This window comes from Microchirus variegatus, assembly GCF_963457635.1.
Source record: "Microchirus variegatus genome assembly, chromosome: 4".
NCBI lineage: Eukaryota > Metazoa > Chordata > Actinopteri > Pleuronectiformes > Soleidae > Microchirus > Microchirus variegatus.
This window is the reverse complement of record NC_139805.1, coordinates 20,109,136-20,130,462: the sequence shown is the minus strand read 5'-3', so window position 1 is coordinate 20,130,462 and position 21,327 is coordinate 20,109,136. Positions and strand designations below refer to the sequence as shown.

Genomic DNA, 21,327 nt, shown 5'->3' with positions numbered 1-21,327 from the left:
CACAGAAGCAAGGGATAAGCCCACTCACAACGTCTGGTCAGAAAACCTCTTTTCCCTCCTCCCACTGCAGAAGCCGGAGAGCCTGTGCAGGACTTTTAGTTTCACTCTAGTTGAGACTTTTGAGAAAGAAAAAAATCTGAGTAATAACTGTTACAGAAAAATAAAAACTTAAAAGGATAATATGGGTAAAAATTGCGTGTTTTGAAATAAATTAACAAATAAAACAATTGTAAAACAAAGCTGCGCTGTCAGTTTATTGAGTTTGTTTTGATCTTTGAAGGGAATCCCCCGCGACCCCAGCAGAGGGGAATTAGATTTTTACCACAAAGCTCCTACATACATCAAAGAGGGGATATTCACAGAGAGGAAAGCTGTACAAAGTGTTTAAATGTAAAGGTAATAAAACTAGATTTGTGGAACATAATGTATTATGTACATATTTTCTTTATTGGAAAATTGTAGCCATAGAAAAGAGAGATGGTTCCACTTAGAAATGTTCACAAAAAACAGTACAAATGCAGATAAATTGACATGTCATGATTTCAATTCTATGTGGGAGACTAAATCTATATATTCTCACATTTTTCCCACTTAAAACTCATTCATTATTCATACTTCGTTCAAGGCATTATTACTATTATTGTCCTTCATAAGAGTTTGGCCTTGCAAACAGTGGTGGGGGAGTTATTACATGTAGTCACCTTCTCATCCACTGGTGGAGCTGTGCTCACAATGTGGGTGGCAGAAGTGATGAGGCGTCCAGCTCCGGCAGCCTGAGCGATGGCAAAAGAGGAGCGACCGAAGGACCCTCTGCTCATCTTTGACTTCAGTTCCACCGGCTGAGTGGACACGCTGTGGACCTACACATGACCAGGTGAGAGAGATTTTCACTGACCAGTACACATGTTTATACTTGAAATGATGGGCTGTGAATACTTCTGCACAGCCAGTGTTTTACATGAAGAGCAGACAGTCGCACAGTGCTTTGCTGTAAACAGGGCCAAGAGAAAACATGTGTTGTACCCAAGTGAAAGAAGACCCATATGAAAACAAACACTTATAATCTTCAAATTGTACACTATTTTTGGAATATTCACCACATAGACCGTTTACCCTGCTGCTGTATATCATATACAGACATAACACACAGTCGATATATAGTTTATCCTGTCAGGATCAGAACGGCATTGTGTGAAATCTCTCGGGATCCAATATTGCCCAGGCAGAGCAGCTGGGATGACAGCTTTTATTTCATCTTGGTCAAAAATAGTGGTTTTGCCCCAGATATTAGGAAATGTGGGACAACAGCACCTTTCAGACTGGGACAAACCCCTGCGGCCCTGACCTTCATCAGGTGGGTCGTCTTTTATGAGGTTACAACATTTCCCTGCTGTCCCTATTCAGGAAATAGGTTGAAGGGAAGTTGCAAAAACAGTTCTCTATAGTGACACGTGTGGTCATAACTGAACTGCAGCATCTTCGCTATGTTGAGAGTGAGCATCATAGGCCCCCGAGCCGATACAATGACAGAGGGGACTGCGCTGATTGTTGACCTCACGGACAAAATGTGCACTGATGAGGTCACGTCAGCAACATCTGCTTTTCATGCTTTTTTTGTGGTTTCTGTTGAGACTTCATCGTGCTGGGAGATGGTCGTTGTTGATATTAGCAGACTCCACTGCTACGTAAACTACAACTTGTATCACTAGTCAGTCGCTGATGTTTACCCTGAGACATAGGTGAGAGCACACAACATCACACCTTGTGGAATTTCACAGAAAACCCGACCCACTCTAATTCATACAAGTCAAAAGGAGGATGGGGGGGGGGGACTATAAAAGGGCGCAAGAGGGCTGAAGCTGCTCGTTATCAGAGATAGTGTGATTGAGCTTTATTTTAGATTAGGAATGAGTAAGAAAGACATTCTCAAAAAGCCTGGCACTGCAAGGAATTATTACCAACGTTCAGTAAAGTTAGAAAGATTCAAACTTCGGTGGTCAGTAACATTTCAACGAAACATTGTTAAAACACATGCCAGACATATTTCGAAATCATAGTGATGCAGACAACAAACTAAAACCTCATTTTCAACAAAAAGAACCGTCTTTCATTCTGTAAATGTCACAGTGGTACTGTACGTGATAAAACACCTTGATAATATACAATCCCATTTTTTTTTTTTTCCCATCTCAAGCTTCAAACAGCAGCTGAACACTGTCCACAGTAACCCATACATTCCAGCTCAAAAGTATACCCTCAATGAAATGAAGCCTCATTATGTCTTGTATCTAAAACAAGAACAATCTCACAATGGCTGGTGCACTTTTTCTTTGCTTTATACAGACCAAAATATCATGAAAAGAAAACCAAATTTAGTATCTTATTGAGTTGGTATCACGTCAGTTTCTATATTGAACATGTCAGCTTCCTACTGCAATAACAGTTCAGTAAGATGCACTCTGTAAATAATATAATAATAGTTTGTAACCATTGGTAACATCTGACTGAGGCAACTCCAGGTTCTTTGAGGACAGGAAAAATAAAAGGGGTTTTAATTACTCCACAGTAGACTACATGGACTGTATATAAAGAACGATCCTACTTTCCACTTAATTTATGTTATCAGTAATCATTTTCCAGAGGGTTTAATAACGGTCTCATTCACTCATTTTGGGGTCTTTATCAATAAAAAGAATATGATGGCAATTTTGTAAATTATGCTCCCATTTAGAGAAACATAGATGATAAAGCATGGAGATCGCACAGCAACAGTGTGATTGACAGCTGGTTGTTGCAGGTGACGTTTGTGAACTTCTGTTTGGAAAAACTTGAACATGGCTTGGGCCAAATCTTGAGGCTTCAGAATGAGAGTTCAGATTCGTCTGTGGTTTGTCTCTTGGTGGACTATTACTTTTAGTTTTCCATGCAGACATCTCACCTTGTGTGTGTTGTTGACGTTAAGGATTATATTGAGGCCATGGGCGGTCAAGGAGGGCAGAACAGCCACCCAGGCAGTGAGGAAAGCAGTGAGCCATACAACTGGGTCGAGGAAGGCCCTCTCAGACACACCTGATGAAAGTCACACAGAAGGGCAATTGAATTTGGTCAGAATGCAGATAAAAAAGCAAAATATTAAGTCCACATTTTATGCATTTGTGTACATTTTTAAACTCCTCTGTTTCTGCTCTGCTACAGTAACAGGGTGTTAACATGGCCACAGGCAGGAGCAATGCCACTCAGAAATGAATAATGGGTGTGTCTGCAGTGAGTGGAGCTGTATACCAACAAAGAAGAAGTCACTGGGTGCTCTCTGAAACAAGAGTGAGCTGTGGAAGATCCTGGTAAAGATGAAGAACAGCAACATAGAGAGGCACACAGCTAAAAAATTGTACTTTGTCCAGTATCTCGTCACCAGAATAATCTGTAGCACACAAAGAGAGATACTGCAATTAGTACGAGTGCATATATCTATTATAAACAAAATGATTGGAGAAAATACATTTGTTTGTTACGATTATATGAAGCTGTGACAACAATGCAGCTGCTCCAATTACAAGTGAAAACCTGCACATTATATTTCAACAACTAAATCATAGTTATTGTCATTCTAATTTAAATTTTCAGTTGCTGCCACGGCCATTTATTGAGTTCTTAACTTTTTTTTAAAAAAGGTTTTAAATTTGAGCTATTTTCTCTGAACGTATGCATGGATAAAAGGTTGTCAATTATGTCATGTGTCAGTCAAAGATGATGTAATATAACATCACAGTATGATGTAAATAGTTCATGATCATATGTTTGTAAAGGACTGTGCTAGTTATATCATAAGCAGACTTCACATGGAAACTCTTTCACAATTCTCTCCACTTTTCCACTCTCTGCCAATTCCGCTTTCATCTTGGTTTATGCATCAGATTAATGTGGGCAGAGCTACTCTTCTTTATCGAAAAGTAAGCATCCTGTCTATTCTGTATGGTGGCCTGGAAGGCCAAACTGTTACTACAAAAAAACACTTTTACAAATCCTAAAACAACTTAACATTTTTTTAAAACAAACCTGCAAAACAATAATTTTTAGAAATCCAGAAACAAATGACCAAAAGCCACAGAATTGAATTGTAAAAGTGTTTCATGCTCTGTAATAATTGTTTGGACTTCCAGGCCTCTTTACTTCTGGCTGCTGTAGAAACAGCATCAATAAAGCAAAGCCCTTGCTACACATAAAAGGCTAAAATTATTTTTATTTTAAAGCAATTATAATCATATTCAAACATAATTATGGGCCGTTTATTCTTTTCTCTGCCAACAAACCCTCCTAAATGTTACACACCGGACATTTAAAGCAACATGTTAATTGTGATACTGCTTGTTTGTGCAATGACGTTTAATCACCTGGACACATTTTTAATGAAATACATGACCCTGACCTCAATCGTGGCAGTAAATGTTGCTGCCATGGAGACGGTGACGGCCATGGTCTGGTAGTCAAAGGCTGTGTTGTGGAAAACTCCATAAGGTATGAAGAAGAGAATAAGCGAGGCATAGAGAGCGTACAGCAGCGACAAGGAAAGCATCAGAGGGCTGGAGAGCTCCCGTCTCTGTCCAGTCTTGTACAGCTCTGGATACTTCAGGCTGTTTTCTGCACTCGCATCCTATGACGCAAAGAGCCAACTTCATGGAGTATTACGACAGAAATCAATATTAACTCATAAGGCATTAAAAAAAAAAGAGATACCTGCTCAAAGAAGGCCATACATATAAGTGGGGACGCTGTATAGGTGGTTATGTAGAGAGAGATGAACCATGTCTCATACAGCCGCTACATGGGGGAAAGAAATGTGCAGCGTTTGCTCCATGCTTCACTTAACTGTATCACAGGACTTACGATGATCGAAAACAGTGTCTCAAACTCACGGCCCGTGGGCCACATGGGGCTCCCCAGTCGATATCTTGTGACCTTTCACTTGTTTTAAAATTACAATGAAAACTGGCCCAAACGGACCAACAGTGAACAATGTTTTTATAATAATACTAAAATTAGATTATATTATTCATATTAATTTCGCATCATAAATATTTATTTTTTGTTGTGAACCATCGATCAAAACACTTTTACTTGTGTGCAATATCATCCTAAATATTTTTAATTGCAACATCATGATGGATGATTGAGATATGATTTTAATTTCTAATCACTAAACAGGACTTTTTTCACTTGAACGGCCCCCTGCCCCCTCCTGACAAGAATAGAAGTTCACAGAGTTTAAATACATCACCTTTAAAGCTATTTGGCAACACTTTTATTCCACATGTGACTAACCTGTGCACTGAAGCCATTGAAGAACCCATACCATATGTGCACCAGAGCAAAGCTGCAGGTCTTGAATAAGAAATAGCGCAGGAAGGTGGAAATGCGTCTGTATGACCAGCGCCCGTGGACCAGTAACAGCCTCTGTAGAAACCTGAACTGGGACAAGGCAAAGTCTGCATTCTGCACAGCTTGACCTCCCTCCACTCCTGCCAGTCCCACACCGATATGGGCCGCTGGTGGATGACGGTTAAAAAAAGACAGGAAAAACAGAATACACAGATCAGCTGGTTTTTCACAATGGTTTAGCACAAACATTTTTTTGTCATCATCTTTCCCCATCACCTGACTTACTTTTTATCATGTTTACATCATTGGCACCATCACCAATTACCATGGTTACAGAGCTGGTGTGTTTCTTGACCATTGTGACGATGTCAGCTTTCTGCCCAGGCGTCACACGGCAGCACAGCACCGACTCACACAGACTTGCCAGACTCATGAACTTAGCGCCCCATTCTGGTCTCTGGTCAAACTCTACCTAGGGTATAACACCGTCAAACATCTCAGTGCAGTACGAATATCTTTCAATGTGTATTTACATGAGTCACCATATTTGTTTTTAAGTTTAAAGGACATCACCTTTGATATTTCAAACCAATAGTCATGTTAAACTGATATAACTACATTTTATTTATGAACACAGTACTTTTAACAATGTTCAAAGATGTTTTACATAGGGCCAACATCTCAGATAGTCTAGTGAGAACAAATAAACAGCCATTTTATTAGGTACTCATGTTCAACTGCTTGTTAATGCAAATATGTAATCAGCCAATCACACACCTCAATGCATTTAGGGTCAGAACAACCTGCTAAAGCTCAAACTGAGCATCACAATGGGGAACAAAGGTGATGTGGCATGCTTGTTGGTGCCAGAGAGGAACTGCTGATCTACTGGGATTTTGATGCACAAACATCTCTAGTGCTTACAGAGAATGGTCAAAACCTTTTTCTTTTTTTTTTTAATCCAGTGAGTGGCAGTTGTCTGGGTGAAAATGCATTTTGGTGCCAGAGGTCAGAGGAGAATGGCCAGGAAGGCAACACGGATTGCCACTCCTAAAACTTTAATGTGTATTTGTAACTGTGTACCTAAAAAAGTGGCTGGTGAATGTATAAAATACACTATCAAAAATATTTTTTAATTGAATAAACCTGGTGAAACAGACCTTTTTCACAGAAGAAATTAGGGTTCGACTCAAACATTCATTCCAATAAAATAATTGAGACATAATGATACTGTATGGTCATCATAGCATTGCTAAAACAACACATCTAATGATGGCCCAAGACTTTTGCACAGTAATGTATATGGCGACAGCTCTTCAGACATTTCTGAACTTGAAAAGTAATCAATTTGCTGTCCAGGGCAGTTTTTACCAGCTCAGGTCCAGTGAGGACCACAGCAGTCTTTGGCCTGGCCGTCTCCTTGTCTACAGCCCAAACCTCCGCCTGTCTGGCCTTTTGGAAACTGACCCTGGGATCTGGGGCCTGGAGTATTTGTCTGCAGGGGCAAACACACAAAGATCAATGAGATGGTGTCAGTGTGTGCATATGTGTGTGTTTGTGTATTTTTATCATTGCTAACCTCAGCTCCTGCCATTCCAGTAATCTGGTATCAGCATCCAGTAGTTTGCAAGCATATCCGATGTTCACTGCAGTCTCTACAAAAGCAAAGAAAAAAATTGGAGTAGTGGAAATGAGAGAAAACCACAGTGAGGTTATATTTCAGTTCAGGGCAACAGTCAAAATGATGCCAGATGATCATAATACCTTTTTTGTCCCCAGTTAGTACCCATACTTTAATCCCAGCATGTTGAAGGAGGGAAATAGTCTCAGGAACCCCCTCCTGAAGCCGGTCTTCTATGGCTGTCACCCCCAAAAGCTGCAAAACTTGAAAGTTAGCATTTGTTTCAAGCAGAAGTGGAAAGCAAGGAATGACACATTATACCACCATAAATATTTTAAATGTCATGTGCCATGCCTGTTTTATTTTGTGACTTTATTACTTAAATACAACTTTATTTTTTCCAAACATCCACTGTTGTGGTATACTTCCTGTTTTACTTCTTTCTTGGGTTTTTTGAAAGGCACTATATAAATGTTACATTTTTATTATTATTATTATTATTATTATTATTATTGCACTTTAATGTGTAAAAACAACTGGTTTGAGATATTCACATCCCTGTTTTGCACTACACAAGAAGGACTCCTCTCCTGAACATTTACTCTGCACATATGTTAAATGAGATTACTTTTACTTACTACTTTGGTGAAATCTCATCAAAGTAATAGTATTTTTACTTGAGTAAAACATATATGAGCACTCCTTTAGTACTTCCTGTATTTGTTTTAACCTATCTTACAGGAGGAAAAGACATGAGTTTAGAAAATGTACACAACATTATTCAAAGTGTTATTGTTGCTGATCATGTTGCGTCAATGATTAGCTATACCACTCAAAATGGAGGATTGACAATTAACATCCACACATCACTGAGCACCTCACCTGCAGCTCCGTCTCCATGTGTTCATACAGCTTCTCCAACAGTGCATCACGATCACAGGTTGCCATGGCAGCAGACTGGGCCAGAGTTTTGCGCCACTGCTCCCAAGATGCCTCAGAAACTGATCGAACAGCAACACACAAAGTCCTCAGACAGGACTGAGAAAATAGCTGATGGAAGATAAGTTAACAGGTTAGTTGACTGGCTGCACATTATTTATGGAGGGATCTTACAGACAGAGTTGAAGGATCAGCAGGGGAAATATAAGATAAAAAATGTAAGCGTGCTTACAAGCCTCAGCTGGTCTCATGAGCATAATACACTGGACACATTTCTCTCTCTCTCTGGTTATGTGAGCTATAAGTTAAAAAAATGATTTAATGTGTTTATCATGATTTAAGTGAAAGAAGGAGAGACAAAAGGCAAAACATCCCAAGAAAAAAATCATATCACACCAGATACTAGTGTCATGAGACTCATGAGTGTGAGTGTTTTTTGGGGTTGTTTGTCTCTGTAAGTTGTCCCTGTCATCAGCTGGCAACCTCACCTGAAAGTACAACAACTCACGGCCAATGCCAGCTAGGCTCAAAGGATAAGTAGAACAGATTAAAGGATGAATGTTACCATTTAAATGTTAACTAAAATGATCCCGACACCATATACACCGCAAAGTCACAAAAATGCATCTTTGATTACAAAATGTATTTGCTCTGCCAGAGGTGGAAAAAGCACTAAAATATTGTACTATACTATACTTTGATGACATATTACTCAAGTACAAGTAAAGGTAGTCATCTGAAAATGTACTCAAGTAGAAGTAAAAAGTAGTTCATTTGAAATGTACTTTAAGTAAAAGTTACTTTGCGTGGGGTGTGAGCATAGTAGAAATATGACAAGGGGTCAGAAATCCAAAACTATTTTGGAGCTCACGCACCCGGTACGACACAGGATATTACGTCACTTTTGGCGCGCACCCTCTATGTTCACGCGCCAGTGCTAATCACATCATCATTCGTCTGGTTCTGATGTATATTTCCCCCCTGTAGGTCTTCATTGGGCTGAATTTTTATTTTTACTCAGTAACGGATAGGACTTATAAAGTAACTAAGTACAATACTTGAGTCAATACGTACTCAAGTAAAATACAAAATCCTGATTTTAAATTGTACTTAAAAAATACAAAATACACAAAAAAGTATTCAATACAGTAACTTGAGTAAATGTATTTCGTTACTTTCCACCTCTGCGCTCTGGCATCACCTTGATAAGCTTATGCAACGTTTAGGGCACTCCACATTTGCATTAATGTTTTGTTGGGCTGTAACGATACACAAACTCACGATTCGATTTGTATCACGATTTTTGACCCACGATTCGTTACATTCCACAATATTTTTTAAATTTAAAAAACATTTTATTTAAACATTTACTTATATAGCAACAAAATGTACAACACTGAACAGATTTGAATATAAATAAATAAATAACCAAAGATTTCTCTCTTTTCTGTAACAAAATAATACTGTTGAAAAATACAAAGTAAATGATCGATCAGACCGGGATTTGTCCCCAAAGCATGCTGGGAAGTGTTGTTCTTCATGAGAAGCAGTTTTTTTCCGGTGGAAATAACTTGTTTGGTAAACAGCAAATGTAAGACAACATTTCCGCTTGTATTTCTTGAAAGTCAGTTGTTGTTTTGCACTTATTTTGGGGCTGGATCCGTGAATCTTGATCGTAGAGTGATAAAAATGGTACCGTTAGAATCTGTGAATTCTCCGCTGTTTACATAATCACGCTGACGCTCCGGTGCCGCTTTTCAATGTGTGCGCTGTAATGGGTTTTTTCTGTTCCTGCGGGTTTGATCCATCTGTGTTTTAACTGTGTTTGGTGAACATAAGAATGGTTTATATGAGCTTTTAACTGCGTTTCTGTGACCTTTCTGTGGGTCTGTGTTTGTTAAAGTTAGACATGGTTTTATGACGCTTTTGTCGCTACCGGGGGTAGCGTCACCATCAGTAAAGAAGAGATTATTGCTGTTAAAAAACACAACATCACAATTAACGTGATAATTTGACACCCCTAATAAAAATAAGTTTGGTAGCACTAACAGCTCATATCATGTGGCTGACTGGAAAAATAACTTGGAGTTAGAAAGGGCGTTTCGCGATTCTGTTTTCTCAGCCACGAGACAGGTTCATGGCTCTGAGTATCGCGATTTCGATACGCATATCGTTACAGCCCTAATGTTTTGCCAAGTTCTTAGATTTGATGATGGGAGAGTTGGACAGGTGTGTTAAGTCTACTCCAGCCCATCCCAAAGATTCTAAAAGGTTAAGGTGTGGACTCTCTCTTCTGCAATTTGAGGCCAGTGAATTCTTGCATTTCCATCTTGGAATATGCATAAAAAGCATATTCAAGCAGTCAGCTGGACATAGACCTGAACAACTGAAGCCACACCAGTTCATAAACACTGTCACAACAGGCTTGTATGGTAGGTACTAAGTGAACTATTAGTATGCAACACTTCTTTGGTGTAAAAACAGACAGCAGTTACACTGCCCATTCCAGTATGCTGTTTCAAAACAAACTCCAGTTCACCTCAAGTGCACTTTCTGTCCTTTCCTGAAATGGTGTGTCCTTCTGCAGTCTCTCCATGACCACCATGTCTGCGCCTTTACAGTAGAGCTTTAACCCACCCTCTGGTTCCCGAACTGCAAAACACAAAAACAAGTAAAATGTACATTTATTCTGAAAAGAGCCACTGGATAACACAGCATTTGATCAAGCATAAATGTTATTGTTCGGTTGAGGATACCCAGTACAGACATGCGTCTCCTTTTGCTGGTAAAGTCCAGCAGCGCCAGCAACTGATACTGTCGAGTCACACCCAGCTCAGAAACAACAACAAAGTCTCTTGTCCGTGAGAGGAAGACCCAACCCAGTTCCCTGGCTGCACCAACAAGAGCCTCCTCGTCTGGGGATGCGGCCTGGTAAACTGGTCTCTCTGGAGGAATTACATGAGCACAGAAGACAGGTAAACACAGTTTAGTTACCTCATCTGTGCTCGTTACCATGTCAGCTTCAGAGCAGTAGCCCAGTTGTAGTTAAATACTGTGAAAAAATAAGATTTTTTTTGTCACACATTTTTGTTATATTTGGGCATCTGACATTTAGGTTTGACAATCACACAATGAATTTCATTGTCTCTCAAAAAAAAACGACACACACAAAAGCTCACCTTCCTTCCACTCGGCCATGACAGTGTGACACAAAGACAATGCTGTGAAAAACTGTCTGCTGAGTGGACACTGTTGTCCTCTGAGCTTCTCTACCAGACTGGGAGCTGACATGAACAGAGTGCCACACGAGAATGGATTCCAGCTCAAGTCCATGAGCTGCACGTACAGAAGGGGGCAAAAAATATGGCACCAGGAATTTTAAGATTATAATATTTTGTGACTAGATTGGCAATGTGTATGGAGGGGTTTTGAGTTTTGGTACCTCTATGTCCTCTGCTGGAATGGACACATCTCCTGTGGAAGTGGGACAAAACAATTCATATATTTTAATTGAGTGTGATGTAACTCAAAGTGCTTGACATGATAAAATATAAACAAAAATAACTGAGGAAACACTCATAAATCTTAGTAATCTGCAATGATGGAAAAATACAGGCTAAAAAATATGAATACAATAACAAAAGAAAGCACTAAAAATAAAACATGTTTACAATTATATATAAAAATAAATAAATAGGGTAATTAAACAAAACTAATAAAATGAATTATAAAGTGAACTGAATGAACATCAATGTAAGAATAGATTTGCCAAAAAATAAATCAAAATCCTGTAAAAGGTCAGGCTCTCAATATTACAAAATTAAAAATGAATATAAACAGACTAAAATGTAGAGAGATAAAAATAAATAACTATATAATAACTAGACTCAAAATGTGGCCAAAAAATGATAAATCTGAGAAAGAGAGTGCAGCAGGAAATGACTCAGACACACGACATATGGTTGATGTGATTTGGACAAGGTTTCAGTTACAGGTCGTCTTCTGTGGGCAGAGCTAGTGTTAAATATTTAGTAGATGGACTCATGACTGTTGGACATGAGCTTGTTAAGTGTCTCCTCTCGTCTCTCTTGAGAAATGAGTTTCATCTGTGGTTTGTGTAACATCACTATGAGACCTCTGCTCCACTGTGGCACCAACTACCACCACTGTTTCACATGTCCCTTCTATTTTTAAATAAATTTTTTCCAATGCACAGCATTATGCACTCATCTTTTTTTTTATATTGAACTTTAGTTCAAGGTCAGCAGAGCTGAATTTTTACACAACCAGAAGATTTGGCATCCTAACTTTCCTGACAATTAAATTTATAATACAATCCTGTAAAGAAGCATTTTAAAACATGTTTCATTAAGAAGTTTCATCCTCTAGAAACTGAAAGTAAATCAAATAGAAAGAAAGAGGAAAGACAGTATGCACTTTTGCTGTAGCCTTGAGCTGGCTATAGGTTGGTGTTTTTGTAGTGATAAAAGTGGAGGGGAAGTTGCAGACATACACACGTGTGGACTCTCGTTGTCAATAGATAATTCATTAAATAATTCATTCAGTCTCTGATTTGAAAAGCTGGAGCCAATCCCAGCTGACACAGGGTGAAAGGTGGGGTACACCCTGGACATGTTGCCAGTTCATGACAGGACCAACACACAGAGACGAACCACACATTCACACCTATAGTCAATTTAGAGTGTCCAATAAACCTGGGGAGAACATGTAAACTGGATCCAGAAAGGCCCTCGGTCAGACCGAGTAGCAACTTCATTTTTTTGCTGTACAACAGTGCTAACCAATACTCAGCCATGTGGCCGATATGTAAGACACGTGTTGTCTCCTCTCATCATGTCATAATTCTCTGCTGCTGCTTCACTCTCGATCTCTGCTTGTTGACGACTACACTAAAATTAATCAAAGAGTTGAGAGGAAACATTATGTACAATCCAAGCCATCGATAGTCATATTTACTTTTAAAGACAATATAAAGAAGGGACTGGGGCCCAATATGTTTCAGACAGAAAACAATGGAGTTGGTATATGGTTGTTTCAATTTAGATTCAATCTCTTCATTTTGTTGAGAAGTTGAAAATGCATTTCATGCCTATTTTTTTCTGTTAATTTCCAAATACAATCATTCAGTCATTTATACGTAGCCCATAGAAGTCTTTTCTAGGAAATGTTTGCTATTAAAATGTATCTTCTGTATTCTTGTTGAATTTGAATAAAGAGATGGAAAAACGTCATTATATCAAACAAAAGATCCAATGTTGACGTCAAGAGTTTTACACAATTCTGGCTTTTGTTGTTACCATAGATCTCCCCAGCTATGCAGCACTGTCTGAGGAGCAAACGGTTCTGGGTTAGTGTCCCAGTTTTGTCACTCAGCAGGTATTCCACTTGGCCCAGCTCTTCATTCAGTGAGGTGTTTCTGGCCTGGGCCGGTTTGTCTGCCTCCTGCCAATACATCTCTATGTCCCAGTTAATGAAGAGGCTGTGAACCGTGTGGACCAGATCAAACCTGTGGACAGGACACGTATGCAAAACAGTTTAAATACACAAACCTGAGTGTGAGTGTGGAGGAGTTTGCATGTTCTCTGCTTTCCCCCACACACAGTCAAAAAACATGCAGATTTGTGGATTAGGCAAATTGGACACACTAAATTGAGCGTAGGTGTGAGTGAGAGGGTGGACGATTGTTTGTCTCAATGTGTCCCTGCGATGGACTGACGACCTGTTCAGTGTGTACCCTGCCTTTCGCCCTATGTCAGCTGGGATTTGCACCAGTGCCCTCTGTGACCCTCATGTGGAGGATAAAGCAGTAAAAGATGATGGATGGATGACTTACGAGATGTAGAGGGCTACAGGCATGGCTGGGCTGAGCAGGAGGACGTAGCTCCACATGGCGATAAAGCCAGTGTAGACCGGATTGCCGCTAACCACCAGAAAATCCAAATCCTCTGTCAGGCCTATGATCCGACTCGAAAAAACACAGCTGCCAATGGCAAGAAACACAGCCAACAGCAGCACACACAGGACAATCTGTAGATGCAGAATATAGACAGTTTAAATAAAAACTCCAGAGTGTAACTTTTGATGCTTTTAGTTGTTGATATTATTTTGCCTTCAATTAGTCTTTGTGAACAGAAACGATGCAACGTGATTTGTTTGCTGTGGCTTTCATCTGAAAACAGCTCTGTCAATCAATACTATCAGACCTGACTGGGAGCGATTGTGTGTATACAGTGACAACACCGGGGCAGACAGGAGCATTTATCCGGTCAAACTGCTATACAGTTTTTGAGCAGTAGAATTCACTTCTTTGTGGACGCTTCTTTATGTTTTTAGGAAGGAATGAGCCAATACAATACCAGCATCAGTTGTATACTAAACACTGGATCAGATATTAGAAAAAGAAACAAGAAACATGCTATAAAGACAGACACGTACCACCCGTGTCAGGAGACCAGCGAGTGATGGTTGTACATGTCTGTCACGCTGATGGAGCAGCATTTTTTTTTCATCAGTACAAAATGTGTTATTATCAGAAGAGGAAGAAGACTGTACTGGACTGATATCAATATCTGTAGTATCAAGTTACCCCTAATTTCAGCTATAATCCAACCTGTTTCCCACAGTCTCATCTTACTAGTGCAATGTTGCTGCCGTCTGTCTCGACATAAAACAAATCACTGCTATACTTCGAAACACAGCAAGAGAGTTGTGTGGAGCTGATAGGCTTAACCAATACTGTACAAACTCATTTGTTTATAACATTGACATTGCGATATTCGTCTATATTTAAAACTTATGCATTACAGTTTAAACTGCACAACACAGTGTGTGGTATAGTCACCTAACCTGGTGTTAACTCACTCACCCCAATCACCAGCCTGTTGAAAACTTTTTCCATTTGTGTCTTCTTCACTGTCAGTTTCCCGCAGTTCTTCAGGATCTTGGTGTCAGTGCCTGACACAAAACAGACTGCTATTAGATGTTAAATGATGAGACCTCCTGGTAGCGCGAGCTGGGAGGCCACCCAGAAGCCAGAGGGTCAGAGTTTGTGTCCTTGTGTGAGCAAGTATCTGCTGATATGGCCTTGAGCAAGATGCTGAATCCCTATCAGCTCTGAGTGTGTAACCACACTGCCGAGGTTAGAGGAAAGAGAGAAACTTCCTTGCACCAATCGATAAAAATATTACATTATGATTTTCACTGGTGTTTGTCTCAAACAAACGGAGTGAGGAAAGACATTGAGCTGAATGCGTAACAATATTCAAGGACAGAAAACTGATTCAAACTTACGATGACAATAAATCAACCTTTGATTCAAGTATGCCAAGTAAGCCATGTCAAGTAGAGTTATAATCGGGCTAAACTGGGGTCACACCAATAGACATCCTCTCATGAATGGTATAAACTGAAGGAATTTGATCTATTGATCTGCTTTACCAGAACTGAAAGGGTCATGGCAGTGACATCCATGACACCTCTGCCCGGTTTAGTAATATCCGATCAATGATCACTTAAAAGAGAGGAGGAGCTTGTAATCGGCCAGACGCTAACAGAACCACTTCACCAAGAGTTAAGTACTGTCCATAATTAGCAGTACAATATATTCCACTTCATAAAATTTGTCATTGAAGGTAAAATGGAGGTTGAGGAGAGAAATGTTAGACTAGAAACTAAATATTTGGGGCAAAGTGCCCAATACTGTGACTTAAAGGTCCAGTGTATAAGGACGAGAGACATCTAATGATGAGACTGCAACAAACAAAAAGACTCCTTTGCTTGACCGTCCCTTTTCCCACGTGTGTCAGAAAACTACAATCAACACCAAAAAGGATGATAAACACTGTTTCACAAATCACTGCTTTTCCACTCTCTCCCTCTCCCTGCCATTTCCTTCTGCTTCTTCTTGATTTATACATTGGATTTATGCAGGCAGAGCTGCTGTTCTTCATTTGTGTTGTAAACTTTGGCTTAGGAAATCAAATAATTCTTATTTTAAAGCAATTATACTCAATACAAGGAAACTCCTGTGTTATATATTCATTTTCTGCCAATAAACCCTCTACATTTTACACACTAGACCTTTGAGTCTCAGCCTCAACTCAGACCAACAGTGGCATATACCCATTTTCGAGAACAGAAATTATACGTACCAGCATATATGGTCAAGCCATAGGCAAACTCAGTGTTGCGTAGGACTGTTCCCCTCAGGAGGATGTGCTCATTGTCCAGCAGATGACACTCTCCTTGCCAGTGCAGCTCCCCTCTGAAGGTATACAGGCGATTGTTGGGCTCCTCACAGAACACAACACCTGTAAAATAAGACGATACACTTGGCCTCACAAAGGTTTTTGATCCATTTCAAAACTTCAGTTCTTAAAAGAAAACCACTACCATCAAAAGCTGCAAGGGACTCCTCTGAGGGGTGACAGGTGAGCTCTGTGTGAGTAACACCCAGTGCCTGCCGATACTTGAGGTTGGTTTCTCTGTTTGCAGAAAAAAACAGATGTTCAATTAGGGCTGGGCGATATGGACCAAAAGTCATATCTCGATATATTAAGGTTGAATATCGATATACGATATATAGCCCGATGTTTTTTTCCGCAAATTGAGAGCTGTGAAATGAAATGTTCAGTCAAAGTCAAAGCCAAATATGAGTAGTTTTATTGAAAACTACTCAAATAACAATAAAATGTAAATAAACACTGTATAACAGCAGTGCCTTTTATAAAATCAAAGCTCCATAAGGTGCACATTTATATAAAAAAAAAATATCTTAAATAAAAATAGCCTATAAAATAGGCCAATCTTTTTCTGAAATAAATGTTTATATGAGAAAAGTACAATATCAAAATGTTTTAGTTTGACAACTAAAAATGGCTTTTGAAAATCAAATTACAGATTTTCTTCTCTTATAAAAGAACAACATATGACAAACCCTAGTAAGGGCAGCATTTATATATAGAGACAACAAAATAAAGTGCTCATTTTAAGAAAAACATTTTTAAACATCAGCTTGAGATTACCTTTTCCTTTTTGTTAACTTATCTGAACAGTCTCAACCAGTTGCACAAGAAACAGACTAGCAACTCAATAAACATTTCCCCTTCTTTTCTTCTACTTTGATTAATAGTCGTGCGGTCACATGTGCTGCTTGACCACATATCGCTGGTCAACGCAAAATGGGTTACATTAGCGAGCCGGTTTGCAAGGCTCTGTCTGACTTCACTGTACATTTGCGGTCTGTTAGTGATCATATATCCACCAAAAACTGAGGACAAGAAGTAGAGTATCTTACCCATCGATGTCCGCCGTCTCCACATAGCAGAGACTGTGATTCTCTGAACTACACAGGAGGAGAAGGTCCGCCTGTGAGAAGAGGGGAGAAAATATCAAGATAAAACAGAGAGACAGAAGTGGAGAGTCTATGGGAAGACAAATAGTGCTTGATTTAAATAGTTTAAATGTAAAAAAGGATACTCTGATTTTTTTTTTTCTGTTAAAACACAATAGTCATTATTACAGCCGTCTACTATAGAGCCTAACAAGTAATTAGTAGAGCAACTATTCTACTGGCACAACCTGGTTAATCTGAAAGAGTTTTCTACAAAACACCTTTGTTTTGTTCAGTTTAGTTTTTTAATAGAGTCTCTTACAGGGATGACTTGGTCTTTGTGGATTCGCAGTATATCTCCCACACACAGGTCCTTCCACTGTGCTGCCTTAAATCTGATAGAGAAAGGAGAAAAATGTGTCCATCTTGTAGCGTATGAAGCACCAAAAATGTAAATTTCACAAAATGTTGTAAATTACTTTACACATTTAGGAATGGACAGACTGTACAGTGTCTAATTCTGGAAAAATGGGCAAAAGCACAGGACATTTTTCCATCAATTTTATGGTTAATATTAGCCAAAAAAAAAGTCCAGATGGACATTTTGAAGGTTGGGTGATAAAGGGTTAATGATGCTTTGATACTGTCGGCCAGAGGTAAAAAAATAAAATAAAAAAACAGACATAAGGGCTGTAACACACACTCCTGAAAAATGTGTGTCGATATAAGACAAGATGTTGCCCAAAAATTGGTCTTAAAGTTCCAGAGAAGACAAAATATTGTGTCTTTACTGGGCTCTAATGCACAGAAGGATCATCTTGGGATTCACTCATTCACACTTCATTAGAGCTTCATTAGTGAGCTATTTCAAAGGGGAACTGCACCGAGTCCTGAGAGAATAACAATGCCTTTGTCCTCACCTCTGGGAGATGAGTATGTCACAGGGTCGGGAGTTAATCTCTGAGTCGCTACGTCTTCTTGCCTGGACCAGAGATGGAGAGGGGTAAAAAGTTGGGTGAGAACAAATGAATGAGAGAAGAGCGAGAAAGAGATAGACTGAGAAAGTGCGACAAGGAAGGAGGAAGAGAGTGATGGAGAGAGGGCTTGTGAGGGTGAGTGAGGGTGGCTGTGAAAGGTGGAATAGCAGAGAGGAGAAAGGAGAATCATCATTATGGGACTCTACAGTGACACCAGCTGGGAGATTTATACCCTCACCTAAATGATTAGTCAATAGAGAGGGGTCAAGCAAGCGTTTCACCCAGAGCTGTTAACGACCGTAACTCAGTGATGCACTTAACCAGAGAATTCTCCATGCAAAACATCACGCCTGCATTTAAAAGGAAAAGCTTTAATGATAGGAGGGAAAATTAATGCTACTGGGATGACTGGTTTTGTCAATGTGGAGAGGACAAGGAGTCAATGAGGACAATGAAGGAGAGAAAAGTGCACATGTGCCTAAGTGCCAGGTGCATAAATGCATGCATGCGGCCGGTCGTATATTTGTGTTTAAGATCATGCATTTGTGTGTGAGCATGTGCCTTCATTGAGGGGGTGACAGAGTGCGGGGGGCATGAGGGAAGTGAGTGGGTGAGCTCACCATGTCATTGGCAAAATCTTTCAAACCTCTCACGATCAGGACAGCAAGAAGAGGGATCATGGCGATGTACCAGGGTATGGTTGAAATGATGGGGACACACTGGAAACCACATATAAGGGTTTAAGGATGGATACACAGAGAGGGGGTCGGGGGGGGGAATGTAACCACACACATTGAAACATGTTGAAACGTCCTATTCACTGCTTTGCTGCGTTACATCACATGTTAGTGGTCAGTCTGCTTTTCCTTGTTTGTTGGTGTTATTGTCATGTTTATATATTTATTATTTTGTTTCATCTTGTTCAATCAATATGCCTTAGGACTACAGATGGCCAATGGCTATAAACTGGCATATCTACATAATACTTGTTATTTATTTGCAATGTTCCAATTGAATAAATAGATAAAAATAAATTTATATTATATTAAACACACATACACACAATGTGGAGCCACAAGCAAGTAACAGAGCCTTTAACTAACCTGCAACGTCACCATAAGCAGGTAATAGAAATTAGCCACTCGTTGGAACTGCTCGAACAGCATCAGGGGCAGAAAGGTCAGAGGGGAATACTTGTAGCTGCGCACCACATTGTCCTGACAACCACAGAGAGAAGAGCAACAGAGACTAAGATAGAAGCACAAGGGATACGTCATGTCAACACAGTAACTGGTTTCTCAAAGCTTCATTATGCTAACAGATGATTGGGTACGGTTATGACCCCGGGCCACATGTTTGGCATACGATTTGCAGTTCTCTCCTCCTTTTGTGTGTGCGTTATATGAATACTCCTCAAACCTGCACTCTGGGCCTCCTGCTCACTCTTTGCAAACAAAACCTTAGGCTGAATCCCAATTCCACCCCTTAGCCCTCCCCCTTCCCCCTACCCCTTTGTCGGAGTTCCCCTTGGCCCTCAAAACAGAGTTGAGGGAGCGAGGGGTACGAACGTTCCCCTAAGAAATGAGACACACCATTACGTCATCACGTCGTCCGGACTTGACGCTCGCAGACTGCTACATCAACAAGCTGATGCTTGTTGATGTAACAATCCAAAAATGCCGTCCTCACAAGTAATGTCTGTTGCCTGGGCTATTTTTCTGTTTTTACGACTGTCAGCTGCTAACCAACGACATCGGCGGCGACGCTGACGTGAGGAGTGTTCACACACACAGTTACAGCGACTGCAGACCCGCTGCATTACCATAACCACACACACGCACACACGGTGCAGAGGGAGAAAGCTGCTCGCAGACAGAGCGGAGGAGAGCGGGGACAGAATCTCCTGTTCTGTCCTGAAGACGTAACTGTGCACTCCGGCACAATTTGTTAATGTTAAAAAAATAGCGATAGCAGCTAGCTAACCACTTACGAAAGGAACACCGGGATAGCATCGGCTACGACTAGCTAGTAATTCAAAAGTCTTTAACGGCCAGCTTTCAAACTTCGCTGGCAGGTGACGCGGCGGAAGCTGCGAAATTCCTCAAAGCCCTCCGTTTCAAGTGCGGTCCTGAAGAAGCTTCGTTTCGGCTTGGCCCTACCCCTTAACCCTTATGAGAAATGAGACAGCCCTACCCCTCACATGAACGCGCAAAAACAAGGGGTAGGGGGAAGGGGGAGGGCTAAGGGGTGGAATTGGGATTCAGCCTTAGTCTGTTATTCCAAATTGATGTTGATAATAGTATGATTTAGAAGAGGTAAGTTTGAAACCTTAGTTGTTGATTTGTTGCTCTTGCGAAAGTTTGTACTTGAAAAGTGTAAGCAGCTGCCCGCCTCCTCTCTGGTAAACGTGACGACAAGTCCCCTGTCCTAGCGTCGCTGCACTGGCTCACAGTTGCTTTTAGAATATATTTTAAAATGTTATTGTTTGTTTTTAAACTTTGTGGCAGTAGCCCCAAGGCTCTGGAACAACCTGCCATGGCACATCCTCTCCACGGTATTGATTGAGGCTTTTAAATCCTAACTAAAGGACATATCTATTCTCCCTGGCTTTAATTGAACATCTGGCAAAATTATAAACCCCATTTTAACTCCCTTTTATTGCACTGTGTTTAAGCGTTTTAGCATTATTTTATTTATTCTATTTATTGTAACTGCAGCACTGTATGAGACAGTTTTTATTTCATTTTCATTGTCTGTACATCTCTTTGATCAACCCCGGTTGTTTTAAATGTGCTCCAGAAATAAAGTTTGAGTTGAGTAAGTCAAAGGTAAATGATAACTTTCTATAGTGTTTTGACTAAATTGTTAATTCAAATGTAGCAGTAGTAGGAGAGGGAAACAATTTCATTTCACCTTTCTTTTCTCCTGTTTTTAAATATGAAGCATATGTAAGGTTTTTGACATTTATTTTCCAACTTTTCTTTAATGCAGGTAAGATTAGGTTCATTTATAAGTTTTGTTTGTTATTTTGGCATTGCTCGTCTCTGAAGTCAATAAAAACT

At 39.9% G+C, this 21,327-nt stretch overlaps 1 protein-coding gene across 1 annotated transcript in view; it reads right to left on the bottom strand.

Moving 5' to 3' along the window:
• Nucleotides 1-647: 647 nt before the first annotated feature.
• Nucleotides 648-21,327, bottom strand: part of atp8b3 (ATPase phospholipid transporting 8B3) — a gene marked incomplete at both ends in the record, with an annotated part of 29,894 nt that continues 9,214 nt past the window's right edge. Inside the window, 25 exons of the mRNA XM_083888219.1 lie at nucleotides 648-860; nucleotides 2,939-3,069; nucleotides 3,283-3,421; nucleotides 4,427-4,651; nucleotides 4,735-4,818; nucleotides 5,320-5,543; nucleotides 5,662-5,848; nucleotides 6,748-6,871; nucleotides 6,956-7,031; nucleotides 7,141-7,252; nucleotides 7,880-8,047; nucleotides 10,476-10,588; nucleotides 10,693-10,881; nucleotides 11,116-11,272; nucleotides 11,379-11,410; nucleotides 13,255-13,463; nucleotides 13,791-13,984; nucleotides 14,823-14,911; nucleotides 16,108-16,266; nucleotides 16,349-16,440; nucleotides 17,253-17,323; nucleotides 17,611-17,683; nucleotides 18,209-18,270; nucleotides 18,886-18,984; nucleotides 19,369-19,482. Of these exons, the coding sequence (XP_083744345.1) occupies nucleotides 648-860; nucleotides 2,939-3,069; nucleotides 3,283-3,421; nucleotides 4,427-4,651; nucleotides 4,735-4,818; nucleotides 5,320-5,543; nucleotides 5,662-5,848; nucleotides 6,748-6,871; nucleotides 6,956-7,031; nucleotides 7,141-7,252; nucleotides 7,880-8,047; nucleotides 10,476-10,588; nucleotides 10,693-10,881; nucleotides 11,116-11,272; nucleotides 11,379-11,410; nucleotides 13,255-13,463; nucleotides 13,791-13,984; nucleotides 14,823-14,911; nucleotides 16,108-16,266; nucleotides 16,349-16,440; nucleotides 17,253-17,323; nucleotides 17,611-17,683; nucleotides 18,209-18,270; nucleotides 18,886-18,984; nucleotides 19,369-19,482 (3,336 nt within the window). The remainder of the gene's footprint in view (nucleotides 861-2,938; nucleotides 3,070-3,282; nucleotides 3,422-4,426; nucleotides 4,652-4,734; nucleotides 4,819-5,319; nucleotides 5,544-5,661; nucleotides 5,849-6,747; nucleotides 6,872-6,955; nucleotides 7,032-7,140; nucleotides 7,253-7,879; nucleotides 8,048-10,475; nucleotides 10,589-10,692; nucleotides 10,882-11,115; nucleotides 11,273-11,378; nucleotides 11,411-13,254; nucleotides 13,464-13,790; nucleotides 13,985-14,822; nucleotides 14,912-16,107; nucleotides 16,267-16,348; nucleotides 16,441-17,252; nucleotides 17,324-17,610; nucleotides 17,684-18,208; nucleotides 18,271-18,885; nucleotides 18,985-19,368; nucleotides 19,483-21,327) is intronic.